This window comes from Sceloporus undulatus, unplaced genomic scaffold (assembly GCF_019175285.1).
Source record: "Sceloporus undulatus isolate JIND9_A2432 ecotype Alabama unplaced genomic scaffold, SceUnd_v1.1 scaffold_12, whole genome shotgun sequence".
NCBI classification, from domain to species: domain Eukaryota; kingdom Metazoa; phylum Chordata; class Lepidosauria; order Squamata; family Phrynosomatidae; genus Sceloporus; species Sceloporus undulatus.
This window is the reverse complement of record NW_024802934.1, coordinates 4,703,533-4,722,298: the sequence shown is the minus strand read 5'-3', so window position 1 is coordinate 4,722,298 and position 18,766 is coordinate 4,703,533. Positions and strand designations below refer to the sequence as shown.

Sequence of the window (18,766 nt, the reverse complement as noted above, 5' to 3'; positions counted from 1 at the left end):
TGTATCCCACTCTTTCCCCAGAACTGGGAATAAGAGATGCACTCATAAAACATCTAGATGGCTACAGTTGCCCAACCCCACACTAGGGTCTGGTGGTTCCCTCCCTGATACCAGGGATGTTAACAATACTTTCAAATGTTTTTTATGCTTTCAAGAAACATCAAGGCACCTTGTGAAAAAATATGTTAATTGGTGATAGGTTTATCAAATTCCAAGACTTCTTTTGCACAACATTCTGAAGGTGGTTCTGGCAGGGAAAAGTTTCTTTCCTGTAAAAATATTGTTTTATGTAGAAGAAAGAAGAAGAAGAAGAAGAAGAAGAAGAAGAAGAAGAAGAAGAAGAAATTTTTCCTGCTTTCAAAAAAAATCATTTTGCATGCAAAAGCTCCTTTGAAAAACTCAGGACAAAGTGCTGAAATGTGAAAAATTGGAAAATATCTCATCATCTTGCTCAGCATGTTGATACCTTCTGATAGTTTTCATTTTTGCTGATATTTGCTTGAAGTTTTACATTAATTCATTCATTCATTGCATTTATACACCACTCTTCTGTCAGAGCAGCTTACAAATTGTTAATTAGATAGTTCCCTGCCCTCATGCTTATAATCCAAAAAAGACATGACACAAAAAGCTAAGGGAATAGCAGTAGAGAAGGTGATATTGCCCTTCTTCTTTCCCTCCTAGGCCAGGACAGTGGTAGCTGGGATGGAAGGAGCACCCTTCATCTGTCTCTGAACTAGACATGGTAGACCTACCATATCACATCACACAGGATTCATGCTACCAAGCAGAAACTTCTACTCCTTTTTGGGAAGAGGAGAAACAGGAGAGACAGTTTCACACATACAGGCACATAAAGGGGTTCCCTCTAAAGGGGAAAGGTAGGTCTTTGGAAGCATGTCTGCCTGCCCCTGCTTGCCTTATTATTGGTCCCAACTCAAACTCCTTTTACAGGTTCCTCTGACTGACAATGACATACCTTTTTCATGCCTATATCTCTTGACTTGGTCCTGAGCTTATTGACCTGGGATTCTGCTATTTCTGCTCTTTCTTCAGCATCATCCAGCTCATGCTGCTGTTTCCTGTACTTTGCAAGGTACTGGTTGGCTTGAGCTTCCTGTTGGAGAGGAACAAAGGGACATGAAAATTGTCTCACTACCATAATATCTTCTGCAATATGCAAGCAAGCCAGGAACAAGAAGCCTAGGCCACCCTTCCCATCATTTGTTACTCTTTATATATGTTGGACCACATGTCCCATCATCCCCAGCAAAGATACCCAATGGCCTTGATCCACCAATCAAGTGGCAGAAGTTACAATGCAGGGAATCAGTGGCCCTTTTGTACTAAACAATTATAGTGCTATGATTCCACTTTAACTGCCATGGCTCCATTCTATGGGATCTTGGGATTCTATAGTAGGTTGGTGAGGCACTAGAGCTCTCTGGCTGAGAATACTAAATGCATCTCTATAAACTGGACATCAGGATTCAATAGGATGTTGCCATGACCGTTAAAAATAGGATTGTAGTACTATAATTATATAGTGTGGGAGGGCCCCATATTGTAGGGTGGGGGTTGCTGAAAAAAAGGCTACTTAAAACCATAGCATGTTCAGATGGTAACTCAAAGAAGCACAAAAATCCATGAGTGAATATTCCATAAATTTTCGTCTGTGTGAGTCAACACTGATGGGAATTACTGATTGAAACAAGAGTTGGGCTGGATGACGGGTGAGGGAGAAGAAAAAGAGTTTCCTATTTTGCCTTTTGGCCAAAACAAGAAATACAGACATTTTAATGCCTCCTCTAGCAGCAAGTAAGAAGGTCTGTCTCACCTTTTGAGAACTCTCATTTTTAACTGAAACCCTATACAGCAAATTATTTTATAGACCTTGTCCTTGTACTACAGATTTTTAATTAAATTAAAGCAAAAACACATTGTTTCTGATCTTTAGTGTATTAAGTCAGATCCATCTGTGATATTCATTGAGGCATAAACAGAACACAGAATGACACATTTTATGACAGAGTGGCATCATTTGTCATGCACTGGAATGCTAAGACAAATGATTCTGTACCAAAGTGTAATTCATTTTCTGTTCTGTGGTTTAATGAAACTGTATTTAGCTTTGTGATTGTATGCAATACATATTAAGAATAATTCCCTCTTATGTTCAGAAGTGAATCACAAATATAATTATGACATTTTATTTTTTTGAAAAGGCTAGCATGGCTGAGGAGAAGAAATTAACCTTTTCTATATGGTTTATTTGCATATGGACACAATACAAAGTATCAGGGAGAGAGTTTCAGAAACTTTCATAGGCAATGTTATTTAAGGTGATGGTCCATAGATCAGTGTTGGTCCATGAATCATCACTTTCCAGTCTCTGCAGAGTGACCAGAAAAGAAACATAACATTACAATCAGCCCTCCTTATTCATGGATTTTTTATCCACAGATTCAAGCATCCACGGCTTGAAAATATTTTTTAAAAGTAAAAGTTCCAAATAGTAAAGCTGGATTTTCCAATTTTATATAAAGGACACCATTTTGTTATGCCATTGTATTTAATGGGACTTGAACATCCACGGATTTTGTTATCCACAGGGGATCCTGGAACCAAACCCAGCAGATAACAAGGACCCACTGTATAGCCAAATATTGTACCATCCACTGGCACACAGGAAAAAAACAAACAAATTGCCATTCCCTTACAATAGATAGCTTAAGAAGCATTGATAGGAGGGACTTTATATGTACTCTAAAAGCCTTCTTCTGTTCATTTGGAGATGAGAGAACTGTGCATATTGAAAAAGAAAGATACAGTATCGAGATTTACAGGATTCAGTAGACAGCAAGCTACCAATGAATAAAGTACCATCATGGTGACTGGAAACATTTCCAGACCCCCTACTTGGCACAAGGGATGTAAGAATTCATAAGAATCCAACTGTCATTAAAACTGATGCCAAAATGCGTGCTTTCTTAGAAGTGTGGTTTGGCTTTGTGTGTGTTTATTATTTCAGCTGTAAACAGCAGCTGTGCAACGGGGACTCAGAGCTGTGGCATGGTTGAAGTTTCTTTTTATTTTTAACCCTTACATTTCACACCACAGTCCTGATGAAAATCTTCCAGACCAAAGCTGTGCACCAGTAGCAGCTTCTCTTTCTTCCAGTACAAACAGCATTTTCAGAGGGGTGATTTTTTTTATTGAGACCACAGAGATGATGTTGAGGTTTTTTTTATCCTCCCTTACTGTGGTCCTGAACTCCTGTCTATATAAACGTTAAATTAAATATGGAAAGCCACTATGAATTTAATATAATGTTGATATGAATCCTTTTAATTATTTTAAAGTACAAAAAGGCATGTACTTAGAAACATAAATAAAGAATCTTGTGTGTCTAGAAAGACAGAGGTTTTAAGAGTGTGCTGTATTGTTTTACTTGTTCTGCTTTTTTAAACCGTTTTTTAACATTTTAAATTGTATGTATAGAACTGTTTGTAGTGGTGTTAATAGTTTAATTATATGTTAATGTTGCTTTTTGTATTTGTTTCAATTTGTAAGCCACCTTGAATCCTTGTTTGGGGGGGAAAGGCTGGGTATAAGCAGTCTTGAATAATAATGTCCTTTTGCAGTCCAAGTTCTAGTAACTGTTAAAGCACCCTTTCTTTAAAACAAAGCAAAACATATCAGTAATTTGTCTTCTTTCTGTAATTTGAAGAAGACTCTTTTATCTTAGCTGTTCACAGCAATGTTTAGGTTAATTCTCAATTCATTCATTATACACACATCATAATAAAGGTGAGGATCCTTTGACCTTCCCAGGGTTTTGAACTATAACTTCTACAATCTCTCACTATTAGCTATGCTGGGTAGAATGGTGGAAATGTAGGCTAAAATATCAGGAGGGCCAAAGATCTCCAACCCCTTCATTACACTGTTCCAACTTACAGCTTCTTCTGCTTGGTGCTTATAGCTTTTCACTTTTAGCTGCAGTTTATCAGTCAATTCTTGCATTCTTGTCAAGTTCTTCTTGTCTTCCTCTGCCTTTAAAGTATCGAAAGAAGAAAAAGGTAAACTGTGACAGGCATTCATTAATGATATTCTAATCTTAGTAAAGGCAATGGACTAAATTATTATTATTATTATTATTATTATTATTATTATTAGATTGTATTCCTTTGATGGAGCTTGAGACGGCCCATGCAAGGTTGCTCTGTCTTCTCCCACAATGACCAATAAATGTCAAAAGAGAAAGAAAATGAAGTCAATGATAGTACAGAGCCCAGAAGTAATACAAGTCATAGAGTTCTTCCTTCTCTAAACAATTAATTGGGTAATGACTTTTATTCTTCTGTTGCTAAGCAACCACCACCTAGTAATCTCATAGTGGTAGATGGGAATAGTATCATAGAGCTGGGTGTTCTCATGGATTGCACTGTACCTAGGGTCATGTCAATGGGTATCTGTACATAGCACCATTTAAGAGAGTCAAGCATTAGATATTGATCTCAGACTTGCTAGATTTAACCTAGTAAAAAAGTTGACATTTCCATCTCAACAGTCCTGATCACCTAATGTTTACACTGTTTCCTGACAGGGACGCAGCCAGGATTTTAGGATGGGGGGGGGGGGGGCCGGGAGTGGGCCCCTTTTATAATTGGGGGGGGGCGGCGGCGCAGCACAGCCCAACCCCTTTATTTTTGTCATGGAGGGGGGGGTCCGGACCCCAAGAACCCCCCCTCCCTTGGCTACGTCCCTGTTCTTGACAAGTTGGAATGGATACATTTGGGTATGGATTCCTTTTGGTTTTGATTCTCCAAAGCCACAGCAAAATAGTTAACTAGGACTAATCAAATAAATTGTTGAGAACTCTGCTCAGCCAAATCTTTACAACGATCCAGTATGTATCAACCATCACACATACAACAATCAACACATTACATTCTGGTAGCAATACAACTGACACAATTGGCTGATATTGCTACTCCTCTAGGCTGCACTGAAAACTGTGTATGCTTGGCTTCCTAGCTGCAAACTTGCATTCTCATTTTCTTCCTTCCATGTTTCCTGGCATGACTGAGGGGCTCAGAAGGAGGGAGAGGCAGAAAATGAGAGACAGAAGCATCTTTGATCCAGACATCTCAGTCTTCTAAGAGCTGCTTCAGGCAGCATAGAAGATGACAGAGAGAGAAGGAAAAAAGAGCTGCTGAGATTCATCCTTGGGCTGTTACTTACTGGCATGGATATGCAAAGTCTCTGGCAATTCTACTTTATTTCAGTGACAGGGCTAGCTTCTGTGTTTGGAAAGTAAATATACAATATTGCAGCTGTCCTATTTTAATTATGATTACCTGGTAAGTCAGCTCTTTGATTCGCCTCTCATATTTGCGGACTCCTTTCAGAGATTCTGTATTACGACGAACCTCTGCCTCTAGTTCATTTTCCAGCTCACGGACCTGCACCCAGACAAAAAGCATTCATATTGTATATACAGAGCAGCAAGCATTGTTTTCAGAGTGGTTCTGCTTCATAGCAGTAACTCAAAGAACTCGATATTAAATATTAAGTATTCTGAATGTACTTTAACAGTATTTACTAAAAGGCTTTTGGCATCAGTATTGAACTCTCCTGTATAATACTATCTGTTACATAACAACTCTGGTATGATTTGAATTCCCACTTTAAGTATGAACACACTACAGTCAGATCTCCATATCCATAAATTCTTTATCCACAGATTCAGCCATCCACAGCTTGAAAATATTCAGAAACAATATACATTCCAAAAAGCGAAGCTTGATTTTAGCATTTTATATGAGGGACACCATTTTACTATGCCATTACATTTAATGGGACTTGAGCATCTATGGATTTTAGTATCCATGATCAAACCCTAGTGGATACTAAGGGCCCATGAAACTTTTATGGTCAAAGGCGATTGAAGTGTAGCAATAGGTATCACAAGTAGACTGTTAGATACACACCCTGGATTCCAGCTTTTGAATCTGCTTCTTGCCCCCTTTGAGAGCAATTTGCTCTGCTTCATCCAGTCTCTTTTGCAGATCTTTAATAGTCTGTTCCATGTTCTTTTTCATTCGCTCTAGGTGAGCACTGGTATCTTGCTCTTTTTTAAGTTCTTCAGCCATCATGGAGGCCTGAAATAAGATAAAGGTACAAAATCATGTCAAAGAAACAGGACACATCTTCACAAGGTAGATACCAGGAAAATCTCCCTGGACAAAGCATACCACTGATACAGAGTTGTTACATTTCACATAAGTGTCTTTCATGGTTATGTTATAAAATCATGATGGGACTAAATCAGTGGCAGACCTCCCCCCTTTTTTTTTTATGCTGAGGGTGTTATGATCATTGGTTAGGAACTGAAGTTGGCTGTAGATGGAGCACAAACCAAAATCAGGCAAGTCAAATGTCTCTTTCTAATGGTTCTTCAATCCTTCCTTCCTTCCATCCTTCCTTCTTTCCTTCCTTCATCTCTCCCTGTCTCCAGAAAGGAAACACTCAGTCTTGCAGAGGCCTAAACTTTATCACTTCTAAGAGATTTGAAAAGCAATCTGATGGCCACACCTAGTGTGGCCTAAATTCTAACCACCTCCTCCTCCTCCTCCTGTAGTAATAGGCCATGTGCCTTCAAGTTGTTTCTGACTTATAGTGACTCGAAGGTGACCCTATCATAGGGTTTTCTTGCCAAGATTTGTTTAGAAGGGGCTTGCCAATGCCTTCTTCTGAGGCTGAGAGAATGTAACTTGCCAAAGAGCACCCAGAAGTAGTAGTATTCCCCAGTACTGGAATTCAGTACCTTATGTTGAGACTTGAACAGTTTAAAGATATTAAAGAAATCTGTTTCATATACGAGTGTTATTTTAATCGATCTATAAAAATAAAACTATTTAAACATCAATTAAAAAGTAGTATAATAAACAAAACAACACACCATTAAAAGCCCATTGCAGTCAATTCCTGAAAGTTTGTAGGAATAGGAGAGTTTTCACTTCCTGGAAGAACATCATTATGGAGGGAGGCTTTCTAGCCTCCCTAGGGAGTGAGTTTCAAAGTTTGGGAGTAGCCACCAACAAGACCTTCTCCCTTATATCCATCAAATATGCCTAGGAAGATCATGCTCATAGATATAAGGGCTCATATACGGGGATATGGTATATTGGAAAAAGAGAAACATCTTAGTATGTCCAAATAAAATAATGTTCATAAACTCTGATTTGCCTACATAAAAATATACTTGTTTCAGAAATGAGTGACAAGGGGGGGGGGAAACCCAGAGTAGGTACATACAGGAGGGGACTAGCCAACTTACATCAGTTATTGCTTTCTTGGCTTTTTCTTCAGCATTCCTGCACTCCTGTATGGCTTCTTCCACTTCATTTTGCATTTGAGCAATATCAGTCTCTAGTTTCTTTTTCTGACTGATCAGACTTGTATTCTGGATTTGGAAAGAAAGAAGAGAAAAAGGAGTGTTCATTCATCAGAAGCATATAACTGTCTTTATCATCTCCTAGGACTAGTGCTGATCCAATTATGTACAATACTGACTGAATTCAATTTCACATACAGGGTTTGGTAAGTTACCTTTTTGGATTGCAGCTCCCAGAGTCTCTTAGCTTGTGGTCACACTGGCCAAGTTGAGACTGGAAGTTGTAGCCCACAAAAATAATGCTTCTAATCGCTGTACACATACTATATCACAAGTAAATGGGTTATCACTGTCTATATTTTCCTAAGTACAGAATAGAATTAGGCTTAAATCCAACTGTAGTTCCAACTAGAGTATAGTGTTTGGGCCCAAGTGCTACACATTATTATATTAAAATGTCACTTCATTAATTTTTTTAAAGTATATTTAGATTGTAAGCCTGAGGGCAGGAAACTGTCTAATTAAAAATAATAATTGTAAGCTGCTCTGATAGCCTTTAGGGCTGAAGGGCGGGGTATAAATACCATAAAAAAATTTTGGTGTTTTGTTTAATGTCTTTAATGTTTTTAATGTTTTTATACTATTAATGTTTAATTCTGTTTTAGTATTTGGAATGGGGGGGTAGGTCTAGGGTTTGATTTTTTTTAACTCTATTGTAATTTGATGTATTTTATTGTTGTAACCCGCCCGGATTCTTCGTGACTGGGTGGGCTAGCAATAAATAAAATAAAAATAAATCTTTATTATAAATAAAAATAATAATTATAAATAATATCCCATTTTTCTTCCAGTATGCAAAGTGGCCCAAATAATAAACAGCACATTTCTTCCTTTTTCTATAGAATCATAGAGTTGAAATAGACCATGGGGGCCATTCAATCCAATCACCTGCCATACAGGAATACTTAATCAAAACACTCCTGACAGATAGCCCTTCAGTCTCTTTTTAAAAACCTCCAGACTCCATCCCAATCCCTTTTCCCTTGTGCATTAAGCTACCCTAGAAAACTTCTTTTGACTAAAGTAGTGGGAGGGGGAGATGACATGTGCTTTAAAATAGGATGAGGAAAATGGAGGCTGTGGGAAGCCCCCCCCCCCCCCCTTTTTTTTTTTTTTTTTGTGTGGCACCCAATTCCTTCAAAACACTCTTTTGTACAACAACAACATCACCCTCAAAAACCCAGAAAAGACTAAATAATCACTAAAAAAAATCACCCAAAGCACTGAGTTGAAACAAAAATAGCCATTGACACAAAGAAACTCCACAACCTTATAGCCTGCCCAAGGAAAGGAAAGAGCTTAAAATAAAACTAAAGCAAAACTGGTAATCGCTGGTTTTACTTTAGCTCCATTTTTTCCCACTGAGGGAGCTGGAGGGGTGCAAAACCCTGCAACAAAATCATCTGACAGTAAAGCTAAAACTGAACTGGGGGTGACTGCTAGCTTTTCTTTAGCTTTATGTTTGGCATTTGTGACACCAGCCTGGAGTGGGGTAAGGGACAGGGACTGCCAACCCCAACTTAAATGAATGGAACTTACTTAAGAGTTTACATACAATGTTCTTATTTATTCAGTGGGTTTAATCTAGTTAGGACTGCTAATTAGATCTGGACCCAGAGAGGTTCAGAAGAGATTATAAAAGTCAATGAGGTAGGGTTGGCCCTACCATCAAAAAGAGTACAGCAGCCATCCTAGGCAGCAGATTTGGTGTGTGTTAAAAGGTAGCAAATAGCTAGTGATTTAATTTGCTATTTTGCTGCCAGTGCTTGTGCTGCCTTATCTGTCTACATAACTTGGTTTGTTTTGGTACCATGCACTTTCACTGCAATAAGTGGAAGTTGCCATTTACTGTCCTATCTCAGGCAGCAAAATGCTCTGGGCCATTCCCTACAAGAAGCTCAGTTTTTGCTTCCAAGATGAATCCTCTCCCTGAGCTTCTATCCTGAGTATTGAGAACATATGTGATAAAGTAATTCAGTGCAGAGCTAAGACTGTATTTTGCTTTTGGAAAAATTGGCTCAATGTTTTTCTAGCATTTTTTTTCATCTAATGCAAAACAATCTCTCACAAAATGAGATGAAATCTACATTTCAGGCAATCAAAAACAGTTTACAGAAAATGACATCTTGAAGCTGCCCTCATCAAAATAATAGGCTTAGACATTATCTATGCAGCCCACTCTGTTGTACAATTAAGTACAGTGTCAATATTGGGGTGATAATTTTATGCCAAACTGTGAATAAGAAAACAACACAGAAGACAATCTAGCCCAGATTATGCATTTTATAAATTTTGTTTATTTCATAGAAGGAAATTACATTAACATTCTCCAATTGAAATAGCAAATGCTTACTATGTGCCTGGGTCATGCCCTAACCAAAGAATTTGTTGTTTGGCTGACCTGAACTCAGACAAGCAACAGGAAATAACATTCTGGTAATGAAATGCTATGAATAATTCTTTAATGTTCTTGTAAGAGAATGTGATACAAGGGGAGAACAGTAGAAAAGTAAAGAAGGTCATTTGGACAGAAAGAGACCACAACAGGAGAAAAACAATTTTCTTGTTGGGTAAATATTATGTTAAGTGAGGTGGAAGAGGTCATAGAAGTGTAGTTCAAAGCCAATTTTCTTTTATCTAGAGGCCAGGAAACTACAAACATGTTAAAATTATTGCTCACCATGTAATATGCAATTTATTTTCCTCCTCCCCTGGGGAATGAAGGACTTTTGTACAAGCTTGCTTGCTAATGAGGTCATATTTTGTCCAAAATCTGCATTGTCCTCCACCATGACTATTCTACAGAATGTTTGGGGACTGGGGAAATCAGCAAAATTTATCAGAGAACCAACCTGGGTGTGCAGAAGGTTAACACGTTCTGTGGCTTCCAGCAGCTCTTGCTCAGCCAGTTTACGGCCACGTTCTGTCTGGTCCAACAGAGCCCTCAGCTCATCCAGCTCAGATTGGAGGAGAGTATTCCGCCGGTCAGAGACTGCCAGCTGCTCCTTGAAGTCTTCATTCAAATGAGTTGTATCATCAAGCTGCACTTGCAGATCCTGAAAAGAAAGAGATTTCTTCAGCACAGGTGGATGTCTCTCTATTGCGTAGAGCAGCTATCCCCAACATGAGGCCCTTCACATCTGTTGGACTATGACTCTCCACATCTCCATCCAGTGTTCTGGCTGGAGTGATGGGAGTTGTAACCCAGTCTCTCTAGTAGGTGTCAGGATAAGTATCGAGGAAGTAGAAATTACACAATCACATCATTTGAAGCAGAGATCTCCCAAAATGATCTACACATGAGTTTCATCAAGAGAAACAAGAGTCCAAGTGCTCTCATAAGGTAACCTCATCTTTCCTATATCCTTCTAAGATTATTGCTAGGAGGCCAGTGCCTCAACAAGATAAAATACCAGATGATGATCTTGCTGTCATGACAGATGGAAACAAAGCTGCCTGGATGAAATTCTGCTATACATAATGCACACTATTTTTGAATGAGACTCACAACCAAATTACATGGGATGCTCATTTGCATATAGTGCTTCCAAATTTGATTCAGTTTATCAAATGAGGCTGTGACACTTGTGTTCTGCAAGGAAGAAGGCACATGGATATGGGAGATCTTCATAACACTTTCCTCTCTGGTTTTTCTGTTAAGTCAGCCCTGGCGCCCAGCTATTTTCCCCACAGTGGGGCAAAAGATGCAAGGAAATGTTACCTTTATTTGAGCCTGAAGAATACGTGTGGTCTTTGTTGCCTCAGAAGCATGTCGGTTAGCATGGCTAAGCTGGATTTCCATTTCATTGAGGTCTCCTTCCATCTTTTTCTTCAGGCGAATGGCCTCATTCCTACTCTTAGCTTCTGAATCCAGGGTAGACTGCAGGGTGTCTATAGTACGCTGTTGGTTTCTCCTGATTTTCAAAGAACATATAAGCAATATTGGAATAGGCTTTTCTTCTCCTAATTTCCATATCTTGGATTATATATATTGGGCTTAAAAGCTTTTTTAAAAAAAACTGCACAAAGGTTACCTTCCAACAGATTTATTTTAGTGGAATCAATGAATAACAAAATTCAGCATTCATTTTCATTTCTGTCTCAAGGTTCTTACTGTATCATTCTTACTACTGTACTCTCATTTTGAATCTGTTCTCTAAAAAACTGTTCTCAAATGAGAAAAAAATGTTGTTTCTCTTGTTTATATCCTCTTGTTTATTAATGTATCTTTTGTCAACATATTGTGCAGACAGTAATTATCAATCAATCTTAACAACAATCTTGCAAATTAAGACAGCGTGTGCAGATGGCAAAACAGATTCATAAGCAGAAGTAAATTGCCCTCTTCTACTTAGTGTTTCATTTGGCAGTACTAGTATGAGAAATGTTGAAGGTGGGTACAAGGCACAGAGCATTTCTGTCTACTGCTTTAAAAGAATACTTTGGATCCATTAGTTGAATTTAACATGTTGTTGAAACCAAAGGGCCAAAATTAGTTATGTAATGACAAAAATAGAAACTAAGTTCAGCTAGCTTACTCTAGATCCAACTCAATGCATGATTAAAACTAGAAATCTTATCTGCTGTCAATCCTGCCCTTGCCACATTTGCTACATTTTATATAAAGACTGGCTCAAATAATAACAAAAACAATAACAACCCACCTTTTCCCCTGTTTGCGACTCAAGGAGGCTTACAACATTAAAAGAGACATAGCTAAAAATATACCAAACACAAAAGTTTAAAATATCATTAAACTTTCCATATAATTAAAACCAGTTAAAAACACAACACAAAAACTATTGAAAACAACAGATAAACAAAATATAGGTGGAAAAAGTCTTAACCTGCCTGAGGAAAGATAGCAAGGAAGATACCTAAGTCCTCTTGAAAGGGAGTTTGAGAGCCTGGAGTAGGCACTGAGAAGTCTCTTTTTCATGTTTTCACCAGATGTTCCTGTGAGTATGGTGGAACAGAGAAAAGGCCCTCTGCCTAGGATCTCAAAACACTTGTAGGTTTAAATGTGAGAATACAGTCCTTCAGATAACCTGGACCTGAGCCATATAGTGCTTCAAAGGTCATAATCAGCACTTTGAATTTGCTCAGAATTGGCAGTCAGTAGCGCTGTTGCAAGAAAGTGCTCCCTGTAGCCAGATCCAGTTAACAATCTAGCTGCAGCTCTTTGAACAAACCACTTTGTGAACATACTATACCTGAAGTTTTCAATTTCTTCATCTTTTTCTGCCAGTTTCCTTTCAAAATCTGCTTTAATTTGGGAAAGCTCCAGTTGAAAACGTAATGTCTTGCTTTCTTCATGTTCCAGAGCCCCCTGAAAAATATACAATATATATTTTATGGCATTTAAAAACAAACAAACCAACATATGCATAGACAACGGCCCAAAACACACTGTAGAAATAATTCAGTTTGAGACTGCTTTAACTGCCCTGGCTCAGTGCTAGGGAATCCTGGGAATTGTAGTTTATTGTAGCACCAGAGCACTCTGATAGTGAAGGCTAAATGTCTCACAAAACTTTAGTGCTCAGAATTAACTAGCACTGATCCAGGACAGTTAAAGCAATCACAAACTGGATTATTCTGCAGTGTGTTTTGAGCCTATGTCGCTAATGTTCATCATAGTTTGGAGAAAGTTACTTTTTGGAATACAAGTCCTACAAACCCTGGGCCAGCATGGCTAGTGGGTAGTGGTCATGCTGGTTGGGGAATTCTGGGAGATACATCCAAAGAAGTAACTTTTCCAAATCTTGAGTTCAATCCTATGTTCAGTTGAACTGTGCCACATAGGATCTACCACTATAGATGATGCAAGAAGACAGCTCATGCAGCCAGGCCACTCGAGATTTCTGGGTAAGAATCAAGGGCTATCAACAGTTTTGTGTATTAAATCCTAAGTGGTGTCAGAGAAGCTCTCTTATAGAGAAGCATCAGAGCTACTTTACTATGAGATTCCTACCCAGGCCACCATATAACAAAATGTTGAAAAAATTTTGAATAATGTTTGCCTTGAGTAGGACATGTTTTCATTGTGTCCCCTGTTTATACCTCTACTTGTGGCACAGCAGCTACAATAGTAGCATGAGTGGCATACAAGTTTCAGTCACTTTTTGTGTTCTGTACAAATATACTCTCCAGCTGGCAATGGTTGTATAGCCACACTAAATATCTACAAGCAGAAAACCAAGTTTTTCTATCAAAAGGAATTATGTAACAAGTTTGTATATACAGTTAACAAAGTAGACGAGGCCCTGGGCATCACTTCTTTAACAGAAAATTTTATACTAAAAGCAGAATTAATGTGAAAAGGGTAGGGGTAGGCTCATCCACCACCACACACACAAAAAAAAGATGCCAATTTGAAATGAAACAGCCAGGTCAGGTAAGCCTTGCATAAGTTAAAGAAAATGTTTTGCGCCTTCTAGTGACCACTTGAAGGCTCCCTCTAAAATGCATTCAGGGATGACTTTTTCTTTCACAAGCCTCCTCTTTCTCTACAATTTTCATTCTGGTTGCCAAACATATGTTCTTTATATTATTATTATTTATTACATTTATATGCCACCTTTCTCCCAGCATGGGAGTGGCTTTGATAGAAGATCAGTTTAAAAACGCTAATAATAATAATAATAAAAAAACCTCCACCATTGTATAATATAAAACCATATGAAAACTACACAAGAAATTAAAAACACAGTTGTCCCTTCATATCTATGCGGGAACTGTTCTGGACCACTTCCCGGATAAGAAAAAATGTGGGACCTCAAGTCCCATTGCTCCTTATGGCCACACAGCCACGGGCACACACCTCCATTCAAAGCAGGGCTTGCCAGCTGCAGAAGCTAAAATCCGTGGATGGCAAGCCTGCTGATAAGAAGAGCCCACTGTAATATGTCTGCAATGAAGCTTGAGCTGGGAAAACGTGGGATTCTAGTTGGTCCTACTGGAGCCATGTATGCCTGCCTACAACAGGAAAGGTACAGTAAATAGCAGCTGTCTCCAGAATCCCTTACTGGGCATGTGAAAACAGCAAAAAATAGAGAAAATGGGAGAGTAGATAATACTGCCCCACCAGCTACTCCAAGTATGTTAACATATAACTTAAGCCCAGATTATCTGAAAGACAATATCTCCCTATATGAACCTGCCACAACTGTAAGATATGCAGGAGAAGGCTTTCTTGGTCCTGCCACCATCAAAAGCTGAGTTGGCGAGGGCACAAGAGAGATCATTTCTCAGTCACTGCTCCCACCCTCTGGGGCTCCCTTCTGTGGGAATTTAGGCTAGTCTCTTCCCTGCTTTGCTTTCTTGGCAAGCAAAGACATTTTTGTTTAAGCAGACTTTCAATGAGTAAGCCTTAAATAGGTGAGATTTTATTTGTTTTATTTATTTGTTGAATCCGTTTCACCATCATCTCAATTCCAACTCTACTAAGAAACTTCCAAATCCAAAACACACTGCAGAAATAACCCAGTTTGTGACCACTTTAACTGCCCTGGATCAATGGTAGGGAATTCTGAGAACTGTAGTTTTGTGAGACATTTAGCATTCTCTGTCAGAGAGCTGTGGTGCCACAACAAACTACAATTCCCAGTTCCCTAGCACTGAGTTAGGACAGTTAAAGCAGTCTCAAACTAGATTATTTCCGCAGTGTGTTTTGGACCCTAGTTACCAGAGGATAATGAGAAAAGTGGAGGCTGGTCAGGGTTTGTAGTTTCACTGTCAGAATATTTGTTAACTGGGGTATACCTGTATTTGTTTTCTACCTCTGAATTTATGGCACTTGAAGCTTTTAAAATCCAGGATTTGGTTGCAGGGTGGATCTCAAGAGGCTGAAGAAATAACTGGCCAGTGAACTGAATAGTATATGCTGAAAAGCAGCAGGAATTAGGAAGGAAGGCATGAAGAAGTACAGGATTACATGAATGAATGAATGAATGAATGATCTGTTGAATTAACATTATTCAAATGCAATGAATATCCCTTTGGATCTTCAATTTTTTTATTTACAAAAGTGTGTGTGTAAAACATTGACGTACAAAAAAGGTCACTAGTGACTTTGTTGGCTGTATGTCAGAAAGTAATATAAAATAAGTATAAAGAATGTCCAATATGTATAAGGAGTGTACTTACTAACTCGCTGAGAAATGGGAATGATCAATTATGTAAAGGAACAGATTCTTGCAAAAAGAGCTTAGAAATGTTTCTTTCTGAACCAGAGGTCTGAGAAGTCCCTCAGGCACCCTGACCAGTTATTTGTGGAAGGTGAAGTCTGAAGAAGAACATATTTTCTTCTGAATCATTATGTTATGACATAAATGCATATGTGTAAATGTTTTGGGCCAGACAAACAATTGATATGAGTACTTTTAGATACAATATTCATTTTTAACCTAATAAGGAATGATGATGTAAACCAGCTGATAACTTAGTTTGAAAAGTTATTAACAGAATTTCAGAGTATCAAAAAGTTATTATCTAGGCTATCAGTGACTAATGGAAGAATAAAAGAAAGGAAAAAACAAAAAGTACGCTTTAAAGGCTAATGGTCCAATAAGTGCAGACATAAGATTAATGAGAATATATGGCATACTCATGCTGTTATTACTAATGAATTTAAAACAGCAGCTTTGAAAGAAAATCATGTCAAGATCTTAAATAACCAGGACTTGACAGTTTTTAAAAATTGAATAACATGAAGAATTTAGCAACAGATTTATTGTGAGTTGTGCAAGACTAGGAGCAAGTGGTGAGTGTGTAAAAAATCCAAACACACCAGAAGGAAGTAGGTGATACTGTAAAAACAATTATTTTATATTATGTCTGTATATTACAGATTGGGAATCATGTGGCCCTACAGATGTTGTTAAACTGTAGTTCATAGCATTCATCACCATTGGCTATGCTGACTAAGGCTGCTGGGACTTGCAGTTTAACAAATCTTGGAGGATTGCACAATCCCAAACTCTGCTGGAGTACAATTTCGATTATATACAATAATAAAGTGTCAAATAATAGTACAGGAAACAGTGTCTAATTTTATTATAGATATAATTATTGCAGAATAGAAATGGTCTCTAAATGGGTTATTAACATGTCTGGCTAAAAAGCACATGAGTTGTTATATATGGTAAAAAGCAGTTACAAAGAAGAATTTTCTGTTGAATTGAAATATATTGGTTACTTTCCAGAATGCAGATTTTCAAAAGACTGTTGCAACTGATAGGTGTTTTCTTTTAATAGATTTTGAAAGAAACTGAAAGTACATGATTTCTGTTCATTGATTAAAATGTTGTTATGTGGAAACCTAATATTTGGCTACAAAAGCAAGATTTTTTTTTAAAAAAAAAAGAGAGAAAGAAAAGTGAATCCTTTTACAGTCATACTTTGTTAATTTCTGCTGGTGGGTGCTCAGAGTTAAAAAAGACATGACATTAAATGCATGAATGCATTTAATGAATCTGTCTTTTCCTTTCACCAATAATATACCTTGAGGCATATGGAGGAAGCAAGACAAGGACTACAGTGCATGGGGAGTATATTTAACCCATCTGTCACAAATAGTTTGATTAACAAACAAAAACAGACATGTTTAACAAAATTCATGCATTTAACTGTTGCCACAAACAGTTCCAAATACACCAGGTTTGTGGAATATGTGACCTGCCAGATGTTGTTGGACTCAAAGTCCCACCTCACCCAAGTCAATGGTAACAGCCAATGGTGATAAATAATGGTAAAAATAGCACTGTACGATATTGTGTGATCACAGACCATCAGCAGGTAATAGGTAATCAACATCTAGAGGACCATAGGTCCTCATCCTTCTAAACACATTTCTCTATATGTCCCTTTGAAGTAACAGATTACAGTACTTCTGTGTAGACATTTATTTAGTCCTTCTATTGTTACTCTTTCATCAAAGATTCTAAGAAGTATGTGCATGTTTTCTTTCTTGGATTCGATGGGATAGAAGAACATATGTATGACAGTTGGTGGGAATAACTAGAAAAGGTAGAGTTGGGAATTTAGAGTTGGGAATTTAGGAAGAACTTCCTGATGGTAAGAGTTGTTTGACCATGAAATATGCTCCTTCAGAGTGTGGTGGAGTCTCCTTCTTTGGAGGTTTTAAAACAAAGGCTGGATGACCATCAGTTGGGAGTACTTTGATTATTTCTCCCTGCATGGAAGGGTGTTGGACTGGATGGTCCTTGTAGTCTCTTCCAACTCTATGATTCTATGATTGATAATTCCTGATGACGCTCAACTACATAGGAGCCTTGGTGGTCCAATTTTGCCAGATTATTTTAGAAGGGACTCGGTGTCCTCTTAATTAGTCTTGGTGGATGCTCAATGCCTCCTTCCCTGTTCTGGGGTATGTGGCCACACATTTAATCTGCTCTCAAGATCTCTGAGGTTTAGACATTGGTTCTTTTGTTTAAAAAAACAGTTGATGCTATCACACTAGGTATTATACAGTCAGATTGTACAATGTGATGTGCAGTCAGTGGTTGGAATCATGTTAGTGCACAATGATGGCCCAACTGTGCTGATGTAGACTGTGGCTACAGAAGGAAAAGGGTTGCAAGCACAGCAGCTGTGAGAGAAGGAAGTCACTGAAGAAATAGGCTTCTTGGAGCCAATAGATTTTGTTTGCCTTTCTTTGCCACTGAAGACAAAGTGGAAAAAGTGAACTGCTAATATATACATCAACAGGATTCAGTCTGTAGATTTTTAAACGAGCCAGTCAATGGCCATTACTGACTCAGTACAAGAGGGCTATATTATGAACATTGATACTGATAATGAAACAACACATTTATCTGACTTCAATAATCTGTCAGATGAAAATTAAGAAATACCACTGTGCTTGATAAAAATTAGCTCCTGCTTGTGAATTTGACTTTTGGATTTCCCCCCACCACCTCCAACGAGGTGTGTGCACACACACACACACACACTACACACAGACCAGGAAAATTCCACAACATTTTATTGCAAGATCTCATCTGTTCAGCTACTACTCATTGGGTATAATTTGATGCATGCCTTCTCTAGAAGTTAGATGGAAACCATAATGTTGAAATACTGCTTCAGGCCTTTGATAAAAGCATGATCATCATTGTAATCACCACCATCACCACCTCTGTTTAAACGAGGAATGTGCAAAGTACAACTCCCTAGAGCCATTTTAGTGTTTCTCAGGGCTATCTTAAGAGTAAAATGGGATGTTGCACAGTTAAAAAAAAAAAAAGACTGCCCCCCTTGGGGCATTTTAGACCTCCATAT

General features: G+C 38.1%; 1 protein-coding gene across 2 annotated transcripts in view; it reads right to left on the bottom strand.

Moving 5' to 3' along the window:
* The window catches only part of LOC121917203 (myosin heavy chain, cardiac muscle isoform-like), a 115,760-nt gene that overhangs the window by 3,892 nt on the left and 93,102 nt on the right, over positions 1-18,766 (bottom strand). For both annotated transcript variants that reach the window (XM_042442947.1, XM_042442948.1), the window contains 8 exons: positions 12,676-12,791; positions 11,184-11,376; positions 10,315-10,518; positions 7,346-7,471; positions 5,997-6,167; positions 5,364-5,468; positions 3,961-4,056; positions 980-1,117 (listed from right to left, as the gene is read on the bottom strand). In XM_042442947.1, the coding sequence (XP_042298881.1) occupies positions 980-1,117; positions 3,961-4,056; positions 5,364-5,468; positions 5,997-6,167; positions 7,346-7,471; positions 10,315-10,518; positions 11,184-11,376; positions 12,676-12,791 (1,149 nt within the window). The remainder of the gene's footprint in view (positions 1-979; positions 1,118-3,960; positions 4,057-5,363; positions 5,469-5,996; positions 6,168-7,345; positions 7,472-10,314; positions 10,519-11,183; positions 11,377-12,675; positions 12,792-18,766) is intronic.